Below are 20,368 nucleotides of genomic sequence, written 5' to 3'. Positions count from 1 at the left end.
ACCAGTTGATCTAGTAACGTCCCAAAAATTTGAAGGTCTACGTGAACCACATGCATGCAAGTTGTCAAATTTCTTATGTATTTTATTAAATTGTTTTAATGTATTAAATACATGTTTATTAAAGTTTCATGCATAAGGACTTTTAGTTGCATTTCGCGCTCGAACGAAGAACGGAGACCGGGGATAATTAAGGAGAAAAGTTTTTATTTAATTTAATATATGGTGTATTTAAGTGTGATTTTCGAAAATGGGTCTTGGTGGAGTATTTTTACTCGCCGGGTCATATTTTAAACTGGCATGCAAATTTTAACGAGTCGGAGGACTTTTTGATAGTTCGGGCAATATTTTCAAAAACGTGCCTAAACAAAATATTTTTCGAGAGTGTTATTGGGCTTGACGGGATTGTTTTATTGCTTAATGGGCTTAAAACCCGTTTAACTCTTTTAATTATTATTATTGGCCCGTTAGAATGCAATTATATATATTAACCTAAACACTCCATTAACTAACCCTAAACCTAATCACTCCCTCATGCCCCCCCCCCATATTCAGCAGCAGCAGCCTCCCTCAAAAAAATGTAGCTACACCTCGATTTTCTCTCTAGGCTTTTCAAAATATTTCTCCCTAGTCTCTCTGGTGCACGTTCTACGCGATTGTATCAGTTTTTTTCGAGTATAATATACACAAAAGCACGCTCTATACCTCGTTTTTCTCATCATTCACGTCAATATATGTTGGTTGGTATGTTTTGCATGAGGAACCATCAATCTATTATGTAGTGTTGATTTCATACAATTCTTGCACGAAAATATGCATATGTTTGCATGTAACTCACAGTTTTATTGGCTTTTATGTAAGGGGCTGCCACGGCTGCATGTTTAAAGACCGTATGTGTTGTGAGTGATGGTGTTAAGGGGCTGGAGTCACGGGTTGGTCATGTTCTGAGTGAGGGCCGATCGGTCATATTGTAAGGCTAGGGTTATTGATCGGTCGAGGGGAAAGAAGTGTAGGAACGGCCAAGGAGGACTGAACTAGGCTATGGTGCAGTCCAGAAGGGTCCAAACCGAGGCCTAGGGGAGGTCCATACTTGGCTGGTCTCAAGTAGAAGGGAGTTCCAAGAGCTAGGAGTTGATTTAAGACGACACAGTGGCTAAGTTGTGTGTTTCTTGAGGAACCGAGGGATGCACGAGCATGGGGCCTAGGGCAACACCTAGGTCGGTCAACGAGGGTCAGGAGGTGGGCTAGGAAAAGTTGGTTCAGGTCTGGTCCCCGTTGGTTTGGTCTAGGGTCGAGAATTTAGTGCACTAGGTTTCGTCTCATTTTGGTGCAAGGAAATCCAGCAAACTTCGGGTGCTTTTCGAGGGTCTATGTGCGCGACTCGCGGCCTTCATGGCTCATCATTTTTCTCCAACCACCTTTTCCGCTCCTTTTTACGCCCATGTAGTATCCTCACCTAGATTCCTGCAAGCACATCAAAAACAACAAAAGACACATAATTCCACCCAAGAAACTAACAATCTATACGAATTATAAGCAAGGTTATAAAATTCGCTAGGCATTAGTCGGGCGCCAGCCCAGCGCCTAGGCGGGGACTAGGCGCCGCTAATCGGATTCTACGATATCAAAACATAATATATCATATACTAGAAATTTAACACAATAACATCAAATTTAAAATATGTTCAAAATATTCCTAACATAGTCTAATGTGTCATCTTAATAAAATAAGAAAAAAATCAGATTTCTTCCAAAATTCACAATAAAATAGTCTAATGTGTTATCACAAATTTACTCCACTTCTTCTTTTCCAAAATTTTCAACAACTTGTTCTTCATCAGACACAAAATCAATATCATCATTTTGATCATCATCATCTTCTTCAGATTCAAAATCATCCTCGTGAAGTTCTCTAACTCTAGAGCTTCTTCGGGGTTGTAAATTATCATCTGCCCCAGTTGCTTCATCAACTAATTGCCAAGTGAGCCCCGAACCTGGTTCAACTTCATTTTCTTCCCCACCATACACAATCCAACCTTGTGCATTTGAAGCATCTTTTTCAAGAAGGACGTCGACATTCATTTCTTTCTCTTTTTTTTTTGCTTGTTAAACAATCTAGCATTAAATTGGACAAATAATAGATTGTTCAACCTATGGACATCCAACCTATTTCTTTTCTTTGTATGAATCTAAAAAAAAAACCGAGCAAGTAATTAGTATAGTTAGGAATATGAACATACACTTTAAAAATTAATAATTTATTTTAATTAAAGTTTAAACTTACTCCTTCAAATGCACTCCAATTTCTTTCACACCCAGATGAACCTGTAGTTAATGAAAGAATCCTCAATGCCACTCTTAGCAAGTTGGGTGTGTGAACACCGTAGGTACTACACCATGTACATGGATCAAATGTATCGTCATTTTTTTCACATGCTTTTGCAGCCAATGCTTTCCCAAATAACCCAGTCTTCTCTCTATATTTTGCAAATTCCTTGTTGATAATTGTATCTTGCAGTTCAAACTCATCGGCATGCAAAACTTCCATGCATTCAAAAATCTCTGTCGCAACCTCTCCATAAAGAGCAATAGAACTATCTTTGTAGTTGATCGAGCAAAACTTGCACTATGGAATCCTCAATAAAAATATGATTTTGTATGCTCAAAATTAATCGCAAGTGCACGATGTCAAGTAATAGTATAGTGTACGTGAGTACGAGTATCGTTCCACTGAAGACTGTGTTAAACAATTATTATTCCAGTTATTAAAACTTTAGCAACGAAATTTGAGTGATTGTTTTATAATTAATAACATTTAATAAAACTAAATAAACAAGTTCAAGAATTTAATGATGAGATATGAATGCTAGATCAATTGATTAAATTTTAATGATAAATGAATTTGTTGGGAATTCTGGTTCACCTACCCCTTATTAAATTGTTAATTCGTTCAATCGTGTTTATATGCTTCCGACAGGATCTCCTATTCAATTGAACACACTCTCTCGAGCTATGCCAAACTAATTCTACCCAATGAAGTAATTAAATGTCTTTAATTATTTATCAAGAGTGAATCTCATTTCTATTTATGAAATCCCCTAATTTTCGATCCTTAGGACTATGATTATCGGCATGTATCCAATTTCATATATCTATGTAAATTGTAGATCCGCGGATTATACTACTCGATCCTATCACTAGTTATTCTCTCGAATTCACTCGTGATATTGAAAACGTCGTTAAAGTTAGCTACGCTGTAACAACACAATAAAACAATAGTATAACCAAGAACAAATCACAAATTGAAATATAAATTAACTAAATCAAAGTTTGGGGTAGGATCCCCTTAAATCCCAACAAATATAAAAGTTTAGCTACTAAAGTTCATGATTGAAAATCAACAAAACAAAGTTCAAATGATAAAAACTAAATAAGAAATACTAGAGTTGGCGAAAAACGTGAAGAACGACGCCCGGAAAACTTCAAATCTTCAATCCAAGCGCAAAGTCTCTCCAAAAACTTCTGGCGGCTGAAGAATCAAGTCTCAATATGTCTGAATAATCCCCAAAAGTCGTCCAATCCCCTTCCATATCAGCCATCTCTCCGAAATAAGGAAAAGAATCGGATGCAAAATCTTGTCGAAATTAGGTGGCGCTCGGGCGGTAATTCTGGCGCTCGGGCGGTAAAGAATTACCGCTCGAGCGCCACACTCTCTGTAGAATGCCTGGATTATGCGGCATCTGGCGCTCGGGCGGTAGAAAAATACCGCTCGAGCGCCACATCTTCTGTAGATTGGATCCCTGCTCGCGCTCGGGCGGTAGAATTTCACCGCCCGAGCGCCACACTTTCTGTAAAATCTCTTTCAACTCTCTTCTTGCGCCCGGGCGGTAGAAAATTACCGCTCGGGCGCCAGCCTGTCTGTACAAAATCTTGTTGGCTTAGCACTTGGCTCCGAGTTCCGTTTTTCCGGTCGTTTTTCCTGCGCATTCGTCACATCAAAGTGAGACACGATCACATGAAAATGTTTACTCTAAAATGAACAAAATGTAAATGAAATGTACGCATGCACAATGCAAACACACACAAACTAATGCAATAAAACACGTAAAAACAACACCTATCAACCCCCTCATACTAACCTTTTGCTTGCCCTCAAGCGAAATAGGTTACAGACCACAACCAAAATACGAAAAAAAAAACACAATACGGAGGATACTGAAACAACTAAAATGATGGTGAAGTAGCGAACCTGTATCTCCTGCCTCAGCGGGTTTTTGAACCATATCCACTTAGTCAAATCACAACATATATTATTGCCCCCTTCAAAACATTGCACAACATTTGTTCTTTTCCAACAGAGTGTGGTTGTGTGTGCCGTGGATTTTTCTAGCTTGTGTTTCAGACAGTTTTATTCGCAAATCATGTGGGTTGCCAAATAGACAAGTCAACGCAAATCTCTCTCTCCTGAGTTCTGTTTCTATTTGGGACCGACCAGTAAACACATAAAGTGGTAGAATTTCATGGTAAAACATCAAAAGGCATGGGGTCAATAGTTATAACTGCTCAACTGGCTTAGGGAGATTGGGCGTACGTAGATCATTTTCACTATGCCCTTGTCAGAAATTTTCTCTGACATTCCTTAACGCCTTACATCTCCTTCTTTTTAGCCTTTGGGATAGGATTTCATCCCTTTTCGGCTCCCCCACACCTTACATCCCCTTTATTATTCCAAATTTATATTTTTTTTGGTGCATAGTTTTCTCATACGTACTCCCTAGACTTTGGTATATGTTTATTTATCTGTCCTAAGGATGAATTTTCAGGTCCTATGCACGATTGGAAGGAGGATGTTTGATATGTACTCTTGATTTGCTACTTGAATTCATGCTACTGGTTAGTCCCTCATGTCAACAGACATTAATTCAAGTTCAACTCGCATCTAATGTTTCTCCGGCTCCCCTCACAGATTGTTTTGAACTTCACTGTCATCGACACCACTATTAAAATCCACTATGTGTGCATAACCAAAATTCAATAAACTTGGGGATTCACAACGAGTGATCAGACCAAATAACATGCAGTTCATTCATCCCACAATCATCATCGGCTACCAATATACTAGTTTCACCATCACTGACACTCATGCAAGACAAATACGAACACAAATAAATAAGAAGACGTACGACGACCCCCTCATACTAGACGTGTGCAATGTCCCCATTGCACAAAAGACTCAAAACACAGAAATGCAAACACAAATGCAGACTAATAAACATGAAAGCTGAAAACAAGCTAGACTGAAACAACGATAAGAAAGAAAACAGAAATCAGTAAAGAAATAAAAGTGCAAAGAAGGGGAAACAGTAAACTCCCCTGGTCAAGACTCGTCGTCGTCGTGCTCAGGTGGTGGCACTCCGGCAGCGTCCCCCTGCTGCTGGTAGTCGTACTAAAAATGGAACGGGGGAGGGGGTGGCATAGTCGGTGGGAAGGTGCCTGGGTCAATGCCCCCGTGTAGGAGCAAAGCGCGCATCATGGAGTCGATTTGAGCCGCATGGTCAATGAGGTATGAGTTGATCTGATTTTGATGCGTCATGAAGGCGAGGGTTTCATCGATTTTTTCAGTTTGGGGTCGCCTCCGGGGTTGTTGTGGCAAACGTCGTGGGACGGCAGTAGATCCTTGAAGCGTTCCCATGCCTCATATAGAGATTCCTGATCGAATTGAGCAAATGTTGTAATGTCTGCCCGCAGCTTCATGGTCTTGGAGGGAGGGAAGTATTTGATGAGAAATGCTTTCGCCATGTCCTCCCATGTAGCGATCGAACCTACAGGCAAACAATTTAACCACGCTTTAGCTTTATCACGTAAGGAGAAAGGAAATAAACGCAACCTAACAGCATCATCAGAAACTCCATTGAATTTAAAAGTATCGCAATTTCAAGAAAATACGCGATGTGCGTGTTTGGGTCATCTATTGCAGTTCCTCCAAATGGACTGTGTTCTGAATCATCTGGATTATGGCTGGCTTGATTTCAAAGTGATTTGCCAGCACGATAGGCCTCAAAATGCTAGGGCGTGCACCCTCCAAAGAAGGTTGGGCATACTCCAACATTGGTATGCGGCGCGGTATCTCCACATGTCTATCTTCACGACGTTCCTCCTCTTGATCATTCAACTGCCTCTCCATCAGTTCTTTTAGTCTCTGCTGCTGTCTTCTCCTGTGAAAAGTTCTTTCGATTTCAGGATCAAACTCAAGCTCCACGTCAAGTGACTTTGGCATGCACTAGACAAGATATCTGGAATAAAAGATGGATTGTTAGCTAAAGAAAAATAAAATAATGCTAAAGAAAATGACTAAAAATAAAATTGTAGATTAACAGTCCCCGGCAACGGCGCCAACAACTTGATCGAGCAAAACTTGGACTATGGAATCCTCAATAAAAATATGATTTTGTATGCTCAAAATTAATCGCAAGTGCACGATGTCAATTAATAGTATAGTGTACGTGAGTACGAGTATCGTTCCACTGAAGACTGTGTTAAACAATTATTATTCCAGTTATTAAAACTTTAGCAACGAAATTTGAGTGATTGTTTTATAACTAATAACATTTAATAAAACTAAATAAACAAGTTCAAGAATTTAATGGTGAGATATGAATGCTAGATCAATTGATTAAATTTCAATGATAAATGAATTTGTTGGGAATTCTGGTTCACCTACCCCTTATTAAATTGTTAATTCGTTCAATCGTGTTTATATGCTTCCGACAGGATCTCCTATTCAATTGAACACACTCTCTCGAGCTATGCCAAACTAATTCTACCCAATGAAGTAATTAAATATCTTTAATTATTTATCAAGAGTGAATCGCATTTCGATTTATGAAATCCCCTAATTTTCGATCCTTAGGACTATGATTATCGGCACGTATCCAATTTCATATATCTATGTAAATTGTAGATCCGCGGATTATACTACTCGATCCTATCACTAGTTATTCTCTCGAATTCACTCGTGATATTGAAAACGTCGTTAAAGTTAGCTACGCTGTAACAACACAATAAAACAATAGTATAACCAAGAACAAATCACAAATTGAAATATAAATTAACTAAATCAAAGTTTGGGGTAGGATCCCCTTAAATCCCAACAAATATAAAAGTTTAGCTACTAAAGTTCATGATTGAAAATCAACAAAACAAAGTTCAAATGATAAAAACTAAATAAGAAATACTAGAGTTGGCGAAAAACGTGAAGAACGACGCCCGTAAAACTTCAAATCTTCAATCCAATCGCAAAGTCTCTCCAAAAACTTCTGGCGGCTGAAGAATCAAGTCTCAATATGTCTGAATAATCCCCAAAAGTCGTCCAATCCCCTTCCATATCAGCCATCTCTCCGAAATAAGGAAAAGAATCGGATGCAAAATCTTGTCGAAATTAGGTGGCGCTCGGGCGGTAAAGAATTACCGCTCGAGCGCCACACTCTCTGTAGAATGCCTGGATTATGCAGCTTCTGGCGCTCGGGCGGTAGAAAAATACCGCTCGAGCACCACATCTTCTGTAGATTGGATCCCTGCTCGCGCTCGGGCGGTAGAATTTCACCGCCCGAGCGCCACACTTTCTGTAAAATCTCTTTCAACTCTCTTCTCGTGCCCGGGCGGTAGAAAATTACCTCCCGGGCGCCAGCCTGTCTGTACAAAATCTTGTTGGCTTAGCACTTGGCTCCGAGTTCCGTTTTTCCGGCCGTTTTTCCTGCGCATTCGTCACATCAAAGTGAGACACGATCACATGCAAATGTTTACTCTAAAATGAACAAAATGTAAACGAAATGTACGCATGCACAATGCAAACACACACAAACTAATGCAATAAAACACGTAAAAACAACACCTATCAGTAGTAGAAGTAGGGATTCAACAAAAAGGCTGTGGTATGCAATGATGTATCAAGTATATCCTTCATTTTTGACTCAAGAATCACTATTATAGGTTGATAATTTGATTCGACATTGTTAAGGGCCATCTTGATATCTTCTTTAGCTCGAAGAAGCTCCCCATATAGAAACTCCATGGATGGCTTTCTATCTCCGTCAACCAATCGAAGAACTCTTACCAAAGGAGCAAATATTTTCAAACAAAGTGTCACACCATTCCAAAAACTCATGCTCATCACAGTAGAGTAAGCCAATTTCCCTTTGTTTTTCTTTGACCATTTACAGTTCTCCCACATATCACTTGTAAACATGACCCTTAAACTAGATTTTTTATCAATCAAACTTTGCAATGTGAGGAAGTTTGATGCAAACCTGGTAACTCCTGGCAGGACTATGTCTCTTTTCTTCGTAACACTTCTCATCAGTGAAAAAGTCTTATGGTGAGCATAAATGAAAATTGTAAAAGACTTTGCTTGGTCGATAATCTTTTTAAATACGAGAAGCTTGCCAATACTTTCAAGCATGAGATTAACAGTATGAGTTGCACATGAACTCCAAAATATCCCTGGCCGCTTTTCTTTCATCAATTTAGCCGCAACCATATTGTTGGTGGCATTGTCTGTTACAATCTGAACAACATTATGAGCTCCTACTTGTTCAACACACTTGTCAACATACTCAAAAATATGTCCAGCTGTATGTGCCTCGTCTGAAGACTCCTTAGACTCTAAAAATGCAGTACCCTCCTTGCAATTAACACACAGATTTAATATGCTTCTTCTTTTTCTATCACTCCATGCATCTGTCATAATCGAACACCCATTCTTTGCCCATTCTTCTTCGTGATTCTTCAACAGTTTCTTTGTTCTTTCAACTTTAGCTTTCAAAAATAGCTCTTTAAGTTGATATTGAGTTGGAGGCTTGAACCCTGGTCCAAATTGACCCACTGCCTCCATTAGTTGCTTGAAGCTATCATTATCAAGAGCATTGAATGAGATTCCATTTTCATAAGCCCATCTCCCAACAAGAGCTTCTTTTATATTTTTTTGGCGAAGCACTTTACTCCCACTTGAACTTAAATTTTCTGGAGCAATCATCGAGTAGATGAGGATTTTTAATTCCATATATCCCTTCAATTTCAGCATCTTCTTCTTCTTCTAGAGAAATATTCACCTCCGCTCTACAACTTTCTTATTCTAGTATTTTGTTTTTATTTTTGTTCCTCCCGTCTAAAATAGCATGTTTGCACTTGTTACGATCTTCTTGATATGCGATTCGATACCCCAGATACATTTCCAGGTATATTTCCTATGTGCTCCTTGATCTATACACTCCACCGGACATCATTTTCCCACACAACTTACATTTAACTTTGTCGAGGTTCTTAGGATCAATCAACATACCAAACTCCCATCCGATGTCATTCGAATTTCTCTTAAAAATCCCAGATTCAGGCTGAGTGACGGATGCAGTCGACGATGGATTGCTTGCCATTGTCACCCTCTAAATCTTGTTGAATACAAACATGAAACAAACATGAAACAACCATGAAACAAACATGAAATACTTACTGCTTCTAACATTAATTTGTTAGAAACAGACATGAAACAACCTACTGCTTCTGCTTTCATGAAACATGATCACACTGGAAAATTAGTTTAAGATACAAACATGAAACAAACATGAAACAACCAACTGCTTCTACCATAAAACTCTTGCAAGTTGCACCAATAGCCATCCCAAACACCCATGTTCACAAAAGTTCCACTTTCATGAACCATAAAGATATGCACAACAAATCACCAGGGTCAATACAAAAATACAAAAACTGAAAATCAAGCCTCACTAATAGAAACGAGGATTGGAACTTTTGTGAACGTGGGAGTGCTTCTGGAACGAGGATTGGTTCTGGAAAATGCACGGAAAATACTTTGAACGAGGAGAAGCAGTAGTGGTCTCACGTTCACAAATACTGAAAATCAAGCCTCACCAATACTTATTCCAAATAATTAAATGCACGGCTAATACCTTGAACGAGGAGTGCTTCTGGAGTGCTTCTGGAACGAACACGAGGAGTGCTTCTGGAAAGTAACGAGAAGAAAGAAAAACAGCAAACCTAGTGTAGAACCCGAAAATCAGATTACGTATAAGCCATGCATAATTGCTATTATTTAAGTTAAAAATGAATTTTTATAAATATATGAAGTGTTTAATTAATTTTGATAATTGTTAAGTCATGATTATTTATTTTAAAGGTAGATGTTTAGTTTTATCTTTTCGAGATAAATACGCGAGGTCGGACCGGAGTTTGGAGATTAGAGTTAAGATTAATTATAAGAAAAGTATTCCTAAATTTAATTTAAGTCAAGGAATAATTTAATTTAAAGAAATAGAATGTTTTAAGATTTATTTAAATTAATTGGAGCTAAATTATTAAATAAGTTCTTTTAGGTTCAATATTTAATTAAAGCTTAAATTAAAATGTGTAAACAAATGAGGATGAATTAATTTAGGTATAATATATTCAAGAAATTAAACATAGCATTTTAATACTTAATTATTAGATCAAGCAATGCCATGCAAGAATTTATTCTAAATTAATGTGTAAATTCACTAAAATGTATAATGAGTATTCAAAACATTAAACAATTAAAATGCAAGGTTTAAACCATAAGATACCATACAAAATTTGTAGGAATTCGGTCAATCCCTTAAAAAAATTCAAATGTGTAGTAAACTCCATTCAAGTCACTCCTAAATGATTTTTTCTATATTCATTTCCCCTTTTAAGCCACCAATTATGAGTAATTCAAACACAATAATTAACCATAATTCTTCCTCAACCCATTACCTAGCAAATCAACGTGTACTTGCAGCAAGAATAAAGGAATAAGATGAAAGAGTCTTCGGCTACAAGGGGTGAAAGAAATAACTTAAATCTCATTCAACTTCTTGACTTGTAACCTCCATCTAAATGCACTTCAATACCCATTTATCACCCCTTGAACCTTCATCTTCATTATCTGCATTTCCTACACACCCTTACCTTTGAAATTAGCAGAGAACCAGCAGCTAATAATCGTGAATACAGCAGCAGAAACAAAGAAAGAAATCCAACTCCGCTCCGCCGCACCGTATTCGTCGTATTGGTTTGTTTTCTTCAAAACAATTTCCAGGCATGTATATATTATTTCTTTGCTCTTCAATCAAGTCATATTAGATATTTTAAATCATTATATGTTCATGAATCAAGGGATAACACGAAATTTGACAGCAACTTATTCAAAACTCAAAACATGCTTCTCGGCTTTATGATTTGTGCTTCACATGTTGGATGTTTGTGTTGTTTACAGGGAGTTGCTCGATTCCAGGGGCGAGGCCGTATAGCGGTTATGTCCCCCACCGCGTAAGGGTACGTCATGGTTGGGATTCCCTCTCGTATACAGTCGACTCCTCACAGTGCTTTTGAAATCGTATGACAATTACACGAAAAGAGTACAAAGGAGATTGTACTCGACTATTTATTTTTCTTGTAAAAATCGAAAACATGCATACCCGAATCCGAAATTTTAAAGTATAAAAGTAAGCCCACTTACAGTAATTATTGATGCTAAAAACGTGGATACTTGGCTTCGGAATTTGGATCGCTACTCGTTCTTCGATCGGGTAGTGCTTCGGCTTGAATCTTGGACGACTTTGGGACGATATTTGGGCAGAGTTTTTCTAGGGAGTTGCTGAAAATTTCGAGATTTCAGCAAAGGGGGTTTCGATATTTTGGTGTCTTGTGGAGTGAGGGTGATGGCCTATTTATAGTTGAGGGGAGTGGAGTTAAATAAGGCACCAAAATCCCTCATATTTGCACTCGAGATTCACCCTATTTTTGCTTAAGAAAACCATTCCATGATGAGTTTATTTTGCTACCAAATTGTGAGGTTCATTCCTTAATCCTTGCCCCTCAATATTTTCGAAAAATTAGGTTGCTAGGTGGGTAGGATTTGAGTCAACTTGGATCATTTGCTTCCAATTAATCAAGTATCTAACCATCAAAATCATTAGGCATATATCCTTGTAGGATTTTCGAAAATTGCTTGCCCTATTATGCTTCAATCTTCTAGATTTTGTAGGATATCACAACCTTGTAATATATTCTCAAAATTCGAAAATATGCCTTGATATGCCCAATCTAATGACTTGATTTTGTATCTCCAATTTATTCTCATATAGAAAAATATTCTCCAATGTGTACAAAATAAAATCTTATGCTATAATTTCCTTACAATTATTTAATTGTATGGTATAGGAGAAAAAAAAATCGGATCTTCACATCCCTCTCTCCTTATGTGAAGTTTCGTCCTCGAAACTTGAGTTGGCTTAGTCTCCAAATAGGTAGGGATAATCCTTTCGCATCTTCTCTTCCATTTCCCAAGTTGCTTCTCGCTCTGTGTGGTTGGACCACTGTACCTTGACGTAGGGAATGATACGCCGTCTAAGGACTTGTTCTTTGATGTCCACGATTCTGATGGGGACTTCCTCGTATTTTAGTTCTTCTCCCAAGTTCCCTTCAATTATGAGTGGTTCTACCTCCAATACGTGACCCGGGTCTGGAATGTACCTTCTCAGCTGGGACACGTGGAATACGTTGTGGATTCTGGACATGCTTGGTGGGAGCGCCAGTCTGCATGCTAACGTGCCCACACTCTCCAAGATTTCGAATGGTCCAACATATCGAGGGTTCAACTTCCCGGCTTTACTGAAACGGACAACTCCTCTCATAGGCGAGACTTTCACATACGCTTTCTCGACCACGTTGAACTCTACAGGCCTTCTCTTAAGATCTGCCCAGCTCTTCTGTCGGTCTTGAGCTGCTTTGAGCTTTTCTCAGACAATTTTAACCTTGTCTACTGTCATCTGAACTAGCTCGGGCCCTACTATAGCTTTCTCTCCCACTTCATCCCAATAAAGTGGTGATCGACATTTTCTTCCATACAAGGCTTCGTACGGAGCCATTCCGATGCTGCTGTGATAGCTGTTGTTGTAAGCAAACTCAATTAGAGGTAAATGAGTGCTCCAGTTGCTACTGAATTCAAGAGCGCATGCTCGCAGCATATCCTCTAAAGTTTGTATGGTCCTCTCCGTTTGCCCATCGGTTTGAGGATGATAGGCTGTACTTAGGGTCACTTTCGTTCCCATGGCCTCTTGAAAGCTCTTCCAAAAGTGCGAGACGAACCTCGGGTCTCTATCAGATAAGATGCTAACTGGCACTCCATGCAGTTTCACGATGTTGTCCATGTACAGTGAAGCCAACTTGTCGAGGTTGTAATTCATGCGGACGGGTAGGAAGTGTGCAGTCTTTGTGAGTCTGTCCACGATCACCCATATACCGTCGTGGCTTTGCCTAGACTTTGGCAATCCTACCACAAAATCCATGGAGATATGCTCCCACTTCCATTCGGGAATTTCCAAAGGTTGCAGTAATCCCCCAGGTTGTCGGTGTTCTGCTTTGACCTGCTGGCATACCTGACATCTGGAGACGAATTCAGCTACATCTCTCTTCATGCCATTCCACCAGAAACTATTCTTGAGGTCCCTGTACATTTTCGTACTGCCTGGGTGGACTGAGAATTTTGACTTGTGCACCTCTGCCATTATTTCTTGGCGAAGGTTATCACTGTCGGGCACACACAGTCTTCCTTTCATCCACAAGAGTCCCTTGTCATCAATCTGATGATCCTGAGACTTCCCTTCTCTGACCTGCTCCTTAAGTTTAGTCAGTACTGGGTCTCGATCCTGGTTTAACTTGACGGTCTCCTGTAGGCATGGCTGGGCAGAGAGGGACGCTAGAGTTACCTTGCCACGGCCCTTCCGACTTAGCGCATCAACCACTTTGTTTACTTTACCCGGATGGTAGCTTATGGTCAAGTCATAATCTTTCAGAAGTTCGATCCATCGCCTTTGCCTCATATTAAGTTCCTTTTGGGTGAACAAATACTTGAGGCTCTGATGGTCTGTGAAGATTTCACATTTAACACCATAGAGGTAGTGCCTCCAAATCTTTAAGGCGAAGACAACCGCTGCTAGTTCCAGATCATGAGTAGGATAATTCTGCTCATGCGGTTTCAACTGCCTTGATGCGTAGGCGATCACTCTTCCTTGTTGCATGAGTACGCATCCCAGACCTTCCTTAGATGCGTCACTGTAGATGGTAAAATTCTTATTCTCTGCAGGCAATATTAACACTGGTGTGGATGCGAGTTTTCCTTTCAATGTCTGGAAACTCTTCTCACAATCGTCATTCCAGATGAATTTAGAATTCTTCTTTGTGAGTCTCGTCAGTGGCACGGCTATCGAGGAGAACCCTTTGACGAACTTCCGGTAGTAACCTGCCAATCCAAGAAAGCTTCTGATATCGGTGGCGTTCTTCGGTCTCGGCCACTCAGTAATCGCCTCTACCTTCCTTGGGTCCACTGACACTCCTTCTCTCGAAATCACGTGTCCCAGAAATGACACACTCCTTAGCCAGAATTCACACTTGTTGAACTTAGCATAGAGCTTATTCTCTCTTAAGGTCTGCAGAGCAAGGTGAAGGTGCTCTTCATGGCTCGTCTCGTCAGGAGAATAGACGAGGATATCGTCGATAAATACCACTATGAACTGATCCAGGAATGGCTTGAATACTCTGTTCATCAGATCCATGAATGCTGCCGGTGCATTGGTCAGACCAAAAGGCATCACTGTGAATTCATAATGCCCATACCTGGTTCGAAAGGCTGTCTTGGGGATATCTTCAGCCCTGACCTTCAACTGATGGTAACCTGTCCTCAGATCCAGTTTAGAAAAGACGGCGGCTCTTTTAAGCTAATCAAACAGATCGTCTATCCGAGGTAGAGGGTACCTGTTCTTGATTGTGATCTTGTTCAATTCTCTGTAGTCGATGCATAATCTCATACTACCGTCTTTTTTCTTTACGAAGAGTACTGGAGCTCCCCACGGGGGCACACGCGGTCGAATCTGCCTTTTATCTAGCAATTCTTGGAGTTGTTCTTTTAACTCCTTGAGTTCGGCTGGTGTCATTCTGTAAGGTTCTTTAGAGATTGGTGCAGCACCGGGAACCAAATTGATTTCGAACTCAATCTCACGGTCCGGGACCGTCCCTGAGAGTTCTTCAGGAAAAACATCTGGGAACTCTCTCACTATCGGGATGTCTCACAGTTTCATTTCGACTTCTTATTTTCCTTCCCTGACCATCGCTAGATAGATGTCCTCCCCGGATTTCATGGCTTTCCAGGTTTGAGATGCGGAAAGTAGCAACTTCCGTTCCCTGGATTTACCATGAAACACGACTTCCTTCTGCTCTGCGGTTAGGAGTTTAACTCTCTTCCCTTTACAATCTACTATTGCACTGTTTCTTGCTAACCAATCCATTCCTAAGATTACGTCGAAATCGACCATGATCAACTGTATCAAATCGACGCTAAAAGTCTGATCACTAATACTGATTTTACAATATCTGTAAATCTCGTTCGTTTCAACGGCTCTATTAGTAGGTGTGGCTATTCGGAAAGGTGCAGTTAGTTTATCAGGCTTACTTCCTAACTTCTTAGCAAACCTCTTAGACATAAAGGAATGTATAGCACCACAGTCAAATAATGCGTAGGCAGGTACTGATTGAATTAGAATGGTACCTGACACGACTTCAGTTGCGTCATCAGCCTCTTCCTGAGTCATGGCAAAGACCCTGGCATTAGGTTTGTCTTATTTTTGTTTACTAGGTCCTGCTCCTGCATTTGGCCCAGTTCCTTTGTTCGGCCCTGCTGGTCGGTTGGCGGCGGTAGGACACTCTGCAATTCTGTGCCCCGATTTTCCACATCCAAAGCATACACCGCTGGCCCTTCGGCATTCCCCGGAGTGCTTGAAGCCACATGTTGAGCATGGCTTGAGTCCTTGATGGTTATTGGCGGGGAATTTCCCTGAGGGAAGTCCACCTGACTAATTGGGCCTCTTGAAATTTGTTTCCCTTGAGAGGGCTGACTGTTAAGGGGTCGCTTGTTCCTGTTTTCCCCTTCTCATTGACGAATATCAGCTTCGGCTCGGATAGCCGCACCCATTAGGTCTGAAAAGTTGGTAGGTTGGTAGACTGCTAGAGCAGATTGGATCCTGCTATTCAACCCCTTCTTAAAGCGGTGCAATTTCAGAACTTCATCCGCCATAATCGCTGGAGCATATGATCCAAGGGCATTGAACTGAGAAGTATATTATACTACTGACATATCTGGGGCCTGACTGAGATTTTCAAACTCACTTTGCTTCTGCACTCTGACTTCTGCCGGGTAGTACTCTTTCAGAAATGTTTCTCGGAAGATTCGCCATGTGATTGGTCCAGCAGCGGTCATGGCTGGCGAGACTGCTTCCCACCATTTAGCTGCCTTGTCTTCCAGGAAGGGCACTATCACATTCACCTTTAGTGCATCCAGGACTTCCAACAGTCTCAACTGAGTTTCCACGCTTTTGAGCCAGCTCTGGCTAACTTCGGGGTCGGCAGCGCCATTGAAAGTTGGGCACCTGTTCTTGCGCAGTGATTCATAATGAAACTTGACCCCATGTTGTGGTGGAGGTGGGGGCTGCTGATTAGCATTGGGGTTCACTAACCCCTGAAGTGTCGTCGCCATGATCGTGGCTATAGCCATTAGGTCCGCTTGATTGAGATTGAACTGAGGTGGAGGCCCGTTGCCTTCTTCATTAGTGTTGTTGTTGTTGTTGTTAGCATAACGGGGGTTGCGGTTTTGCTTTGGTGGTCTACCGGCCATTTCCTACAAGTTAAACGCTTATAAGAATTTGTTGTATACATCGACAAGATTGAATAGATAAGTTATGCTGGAACAACTGAATAGACATAATTTGAATATAGATGCACGACTGAGATAAATAATAATCATACTTTATTAATTTTCGAATTTAAAGAAACAACTGAATGAGCAAAGCGTACTGAATGGAAATAAATCATACTGACTGAAATAAAATAGCAACAATGGAAAGATAAACTCCTAGTAATAGGGAAGGGTAACTAAGAAACTCTAATCATCTATCTCTCCATCTCCTATGGCAGCTATAGGCTCGTCGATCTCTATCGGTTCCTCTTCTTCCGGCTCCTCCTCTTACAGTAGCTCCACCATGTGGGTGAGCTGGGCATTCTCTGCATTAAGCTGGGCCACCTGTGTCTTCTACCCCTGAACATCTGCCTCTGCCTCGTCCAACAGATCTATAGTACTCTGGTGGCGTAGTTCGTACCCCTTCTTATTCTCCTTGATCTTGTTCTTTAGCACTTCACCCTGTTGAGTCAGCTGATGGTTCACTTTGGCAATGCAGCTTATAGCCTCAGTTAGATTTTCGAGTCTCTTTTTGCTCCTGTCATTCAGCTGTTTTTCTTCCTCCATTTCTTTGCGATAGCGCTCCACATCCTCTCGCAACTTTCCATTTTGATATTTGCACAGTTCTATGACATCCCTGAGGTCCATGTTATCACTCCTAACTAGTTCACCTTGATAGATCGACTGGTTAAGGCGAACTTGAACCTCTTCTTTCTCATCAGCTAAGGTTTCGACCTCACTCCTCCTCTCACTTAATCTGGCTCTAAGTCGTCGAATCTGACGGGACTGATAGTGAAGGGCAAGCTCCTTCAGACGAAGGGCAGCTTGGGCACGGGTGCGGGGTCGCATGGGAGTATATGGAGCCATTTCCTGAAATCAAAAAATAGAAATGCTCAGAATCCGAAATAGACATTATATAACGAGTGAGAATATGCAATGTATATAAAATTTTCGAAATTTAAATAAATATATTTTTTTCCAAAAATAGAAAGTTTGGAATTTGACATATGGGTTCGAAGAATATGTCGAGAGGATTCCGGGACAATTGACGGAATCGAATTCGGAATTTCCTACGAGAAGTTATAGGGTCTACGAATATTTCCTAAAACGTCAAAAACGACGTTTCGGAGGCCTAAACGAAGGATTTTCGCGATTTCAGCCTGGTGCTCACGACTTTAGGGTGGTGAGCCTTGCTCGTTGGGCCGTTTCGGAGGGGGTAACATCGGCCTCGAGTTAAAATTCCACCGAAAATTTTTAGGGTTTTTTTTTTTTGAAAATCGATTTTTTTCCACGCGGATTATGAACCTGGCGGCTCTGCTACCACTTAAATGTCACGCCCCGAAACTCGGGAATGACACCGGCGTTGTTTAACAATCACACAATCGAAAAAACAAGCCTTTCGTAGCACAGTGTAAACCGAACCAGTTTATATATCATAATTTCAATGAAATAACATTGTCTTTACAAAATCGAAATCTCAAAAAAACGACAAAGTTAATACGGAAACGTAAACTGCATAATAATAACTTAAGCTTAATCGAATTTCTTGAATCGTCACCATCCCCAGAATTGTTCGGACTCTTCGTCCTCAACCTGTTCTTCGGACTTATTTGGGAAGGGTTGTAAGGGGGTGAGTATTTGGGGAATATTCAGTAAATGGGGGAAATATAAAGTACAATAAAACAACATGCATAAATTTCGAATCATAAATCATGAGTTCATATGTACTTCATAAACATGCATAACATTGACCCAGCACTGCGACTCATCTATTTTTTACGGTTTACTGACGTCAGTCCCTAATTTTTACTCTTCTAAGGGGGCGAGGCCGTATAGCGGTTATGTCCCCCACCATGTAAGGGTACGTCGTGGTTGGGATTCCCTCCCGTATACAGTCGACTCCTCACAGTGCTTTTGAAATCGTATGACAATTACACGAAAAGAATAGAAAGGAGATTGTACTCGACTATTTATTTTTCTTGTAAAAATCGAAAACATGCATACCCGAATCTGAAATTTTAAAGTTTAAAAGTAAGCCCACTTACAGTAATTATTGATGCTAAAAACGTGGATACTTGGCTTCGGAATTTGGATCGCTACTCGTTCTTCGATCAGGCAGTGCTTTGGCTTGAATTCTTGGACGACTTTGGGACGATATTTGGGCAGAGTTTTGCTAGGGAGTTGCTGAAAATTTCGAGATTTCAGCAAAGGGGGTTTCGAAATTTTGGTGTCTTGTGGAGTGAGGGTGATGGCCTATTTATAGTTGAGGGGAGTGGAGTTAAATAAGGCACCAAAATTCCTCATCTTTGCACTCGAGATTCACCCTATTTTTGCTTAAGAAAACCATTCCATGATGAGTTTATTTTGCTACCAAATTGTGAGGTTCATTCCTTAATCCTTGCCCCTCAATATTTTCGAAAAATTAGGTTGCTAGGTGGGTAGGATTTGAGTCAACTTGGATCATTTGCTTCCAATTAATCAAGTATCTAACCATCAAAATCATTAGGCATATATCCTTGTAGGATTTTAGAAAATTGCTTGCCCTATGATGCTTCAATCTTCTAGATTTTGTAGGATATCACAACCTTGTAATATATTCTCAAAATTCAAAAATATGCCTTGATATGCCCAATCTAATGACTTGATTTTGTATCTCCAATTTATTCTCATATAGAAAAATATTCTCCAATGTGTACACAATAAAATCTTATGCTATAATTTCCTTACAATTATTTAATTGTATGGTATAGGAGAAAAAAAAAATCGGATATTCACCATATGTTTATTTTATAAATGAGGCAAGATAATTATTTATTTAGAAAATTTTAATAATTCCGCTAAAATATGAATACGAAATACGGGCCTTTACAACTAGTGAGCCAATTTTTTTCCTTAAATGGGCTTCTTAGCAGATCATTGAATTTTGAAGCCCAATTTTTTTTTTAAAATCAGCACACCTAGGTGCCCAGCATCCGCCTAGGCGCGCCTAGCACCTTATCGGTGTAGCCGACCTCCGCCTAGCGCCTAGGCGGCGCCTAGGCCGCAATTTAGAACATTGATTATAAGGATAATTTAAGCCGCCTAGGCCGCAATTTAGAACATTGATTATAAGGATAATTTAAGCCGCCTAGGCCGCAATTTAGAACATTGATTATAAGGATAATTTAAGTGCACAAAATGCACTAATCATCCAACAAGAGACTGTGACACAAAAAATCAGAAAAGAAAAACTAAATGTAAACGTATTTGGTTTATTTCATTGTTTTTGTGTTGTTTACGAAAATTCTTATTTGTGTACCTATAAAACTACAGGTGAGAAGACCACAAGACGTTGGTGTTCATATTCAAGTAAGTTTAATATCATTGATAAATGTAAATTATTTGAAATATATATTTGTATAAAATTTCTTCAATAATAGGCAATAAATATATTTTTTTTATAAGGCAATCGACCGGTGAATATCAAGAAACCTGATTTTGTAAAAAACGGCGTCAACTTAACAACTTTCTCACAACTACGATCCTCCATGAAGTCTACCTCGTCTGAAGGATCTAGCAGGAACAAGTGATATT

The 20,368-nt window shown here is 39.9% G+C and overlaps 2 protein-coding genes across 2 annotated transcripts; both read right to left on the bottom strand.

The window, feature by feature from the left end:
* Window positions 1-7,891: 7,891 nt before the first annotated feature.
* On the bottom strand, window positions 7,892-9,076 carry LOC140810277 (uncharacterized). The gene has a single exon (XM_073168151.1). The coding sequence runs from the start codon at window positions 9,074-9,076 to the stop codon at window positions 7,892-7,894; it is 1,185 nt and encodes a 394-aa protein (XP_073024252.1).
* Window positions 9,077-15,155: 6,079 nt separating this feature from the next.
* Window positions 15,156-15,656, bottom strand: LOC140810276 (uncharacterized). The gene has a single exon (XM_073168150.1). It carries the CDS (start codon window positions 15,654-15,656, stop codon window positions 15,156-15,158), a length of 501 nt encoding a protein of 166 aa, XP_073024251.1.
* Between the last annotated feature and the right edge of the window lie 4,712 nt (window positions 15,657-20,368).

The sequence above is a fragment of the Primulina eburnea genome, chromosome 13, assembly GCF_022965805.1.
Source record: "Primulina eburnea isolate SZY01 chromosome 13, ASM2296580v1, whole genome shotgun sequence".
In the NCBI taxonomy this organism is placed as follows: domain Eukaryota; kingdom Viridiplantae; phylum Streptophyta; class Magnoliopsida; order Lamiales; family Gesneriaceae; genus Primulina; species Primulina eburnea.
This window is presented reverse-complemented; position numbering and strand designations above follow the sequence as displayed.

Bases quoted from the DNA above. Each gene is read 5' to 3' on its own strand.
- LOC140810277 (XM_073168151.1), bottom strand. From the start codon at position 9,076: ATGCTGAAATTGAAGGGATATATGGAATTAAAAATCCTCATCTACTCG.
- LOC140810276 (XM_073168150.1), bottom strand. From the start codon at position 15,656: ATGACTCAGGAAGAGGCTGATGACGCAACTGAAGTCGTGTCAGGTACC.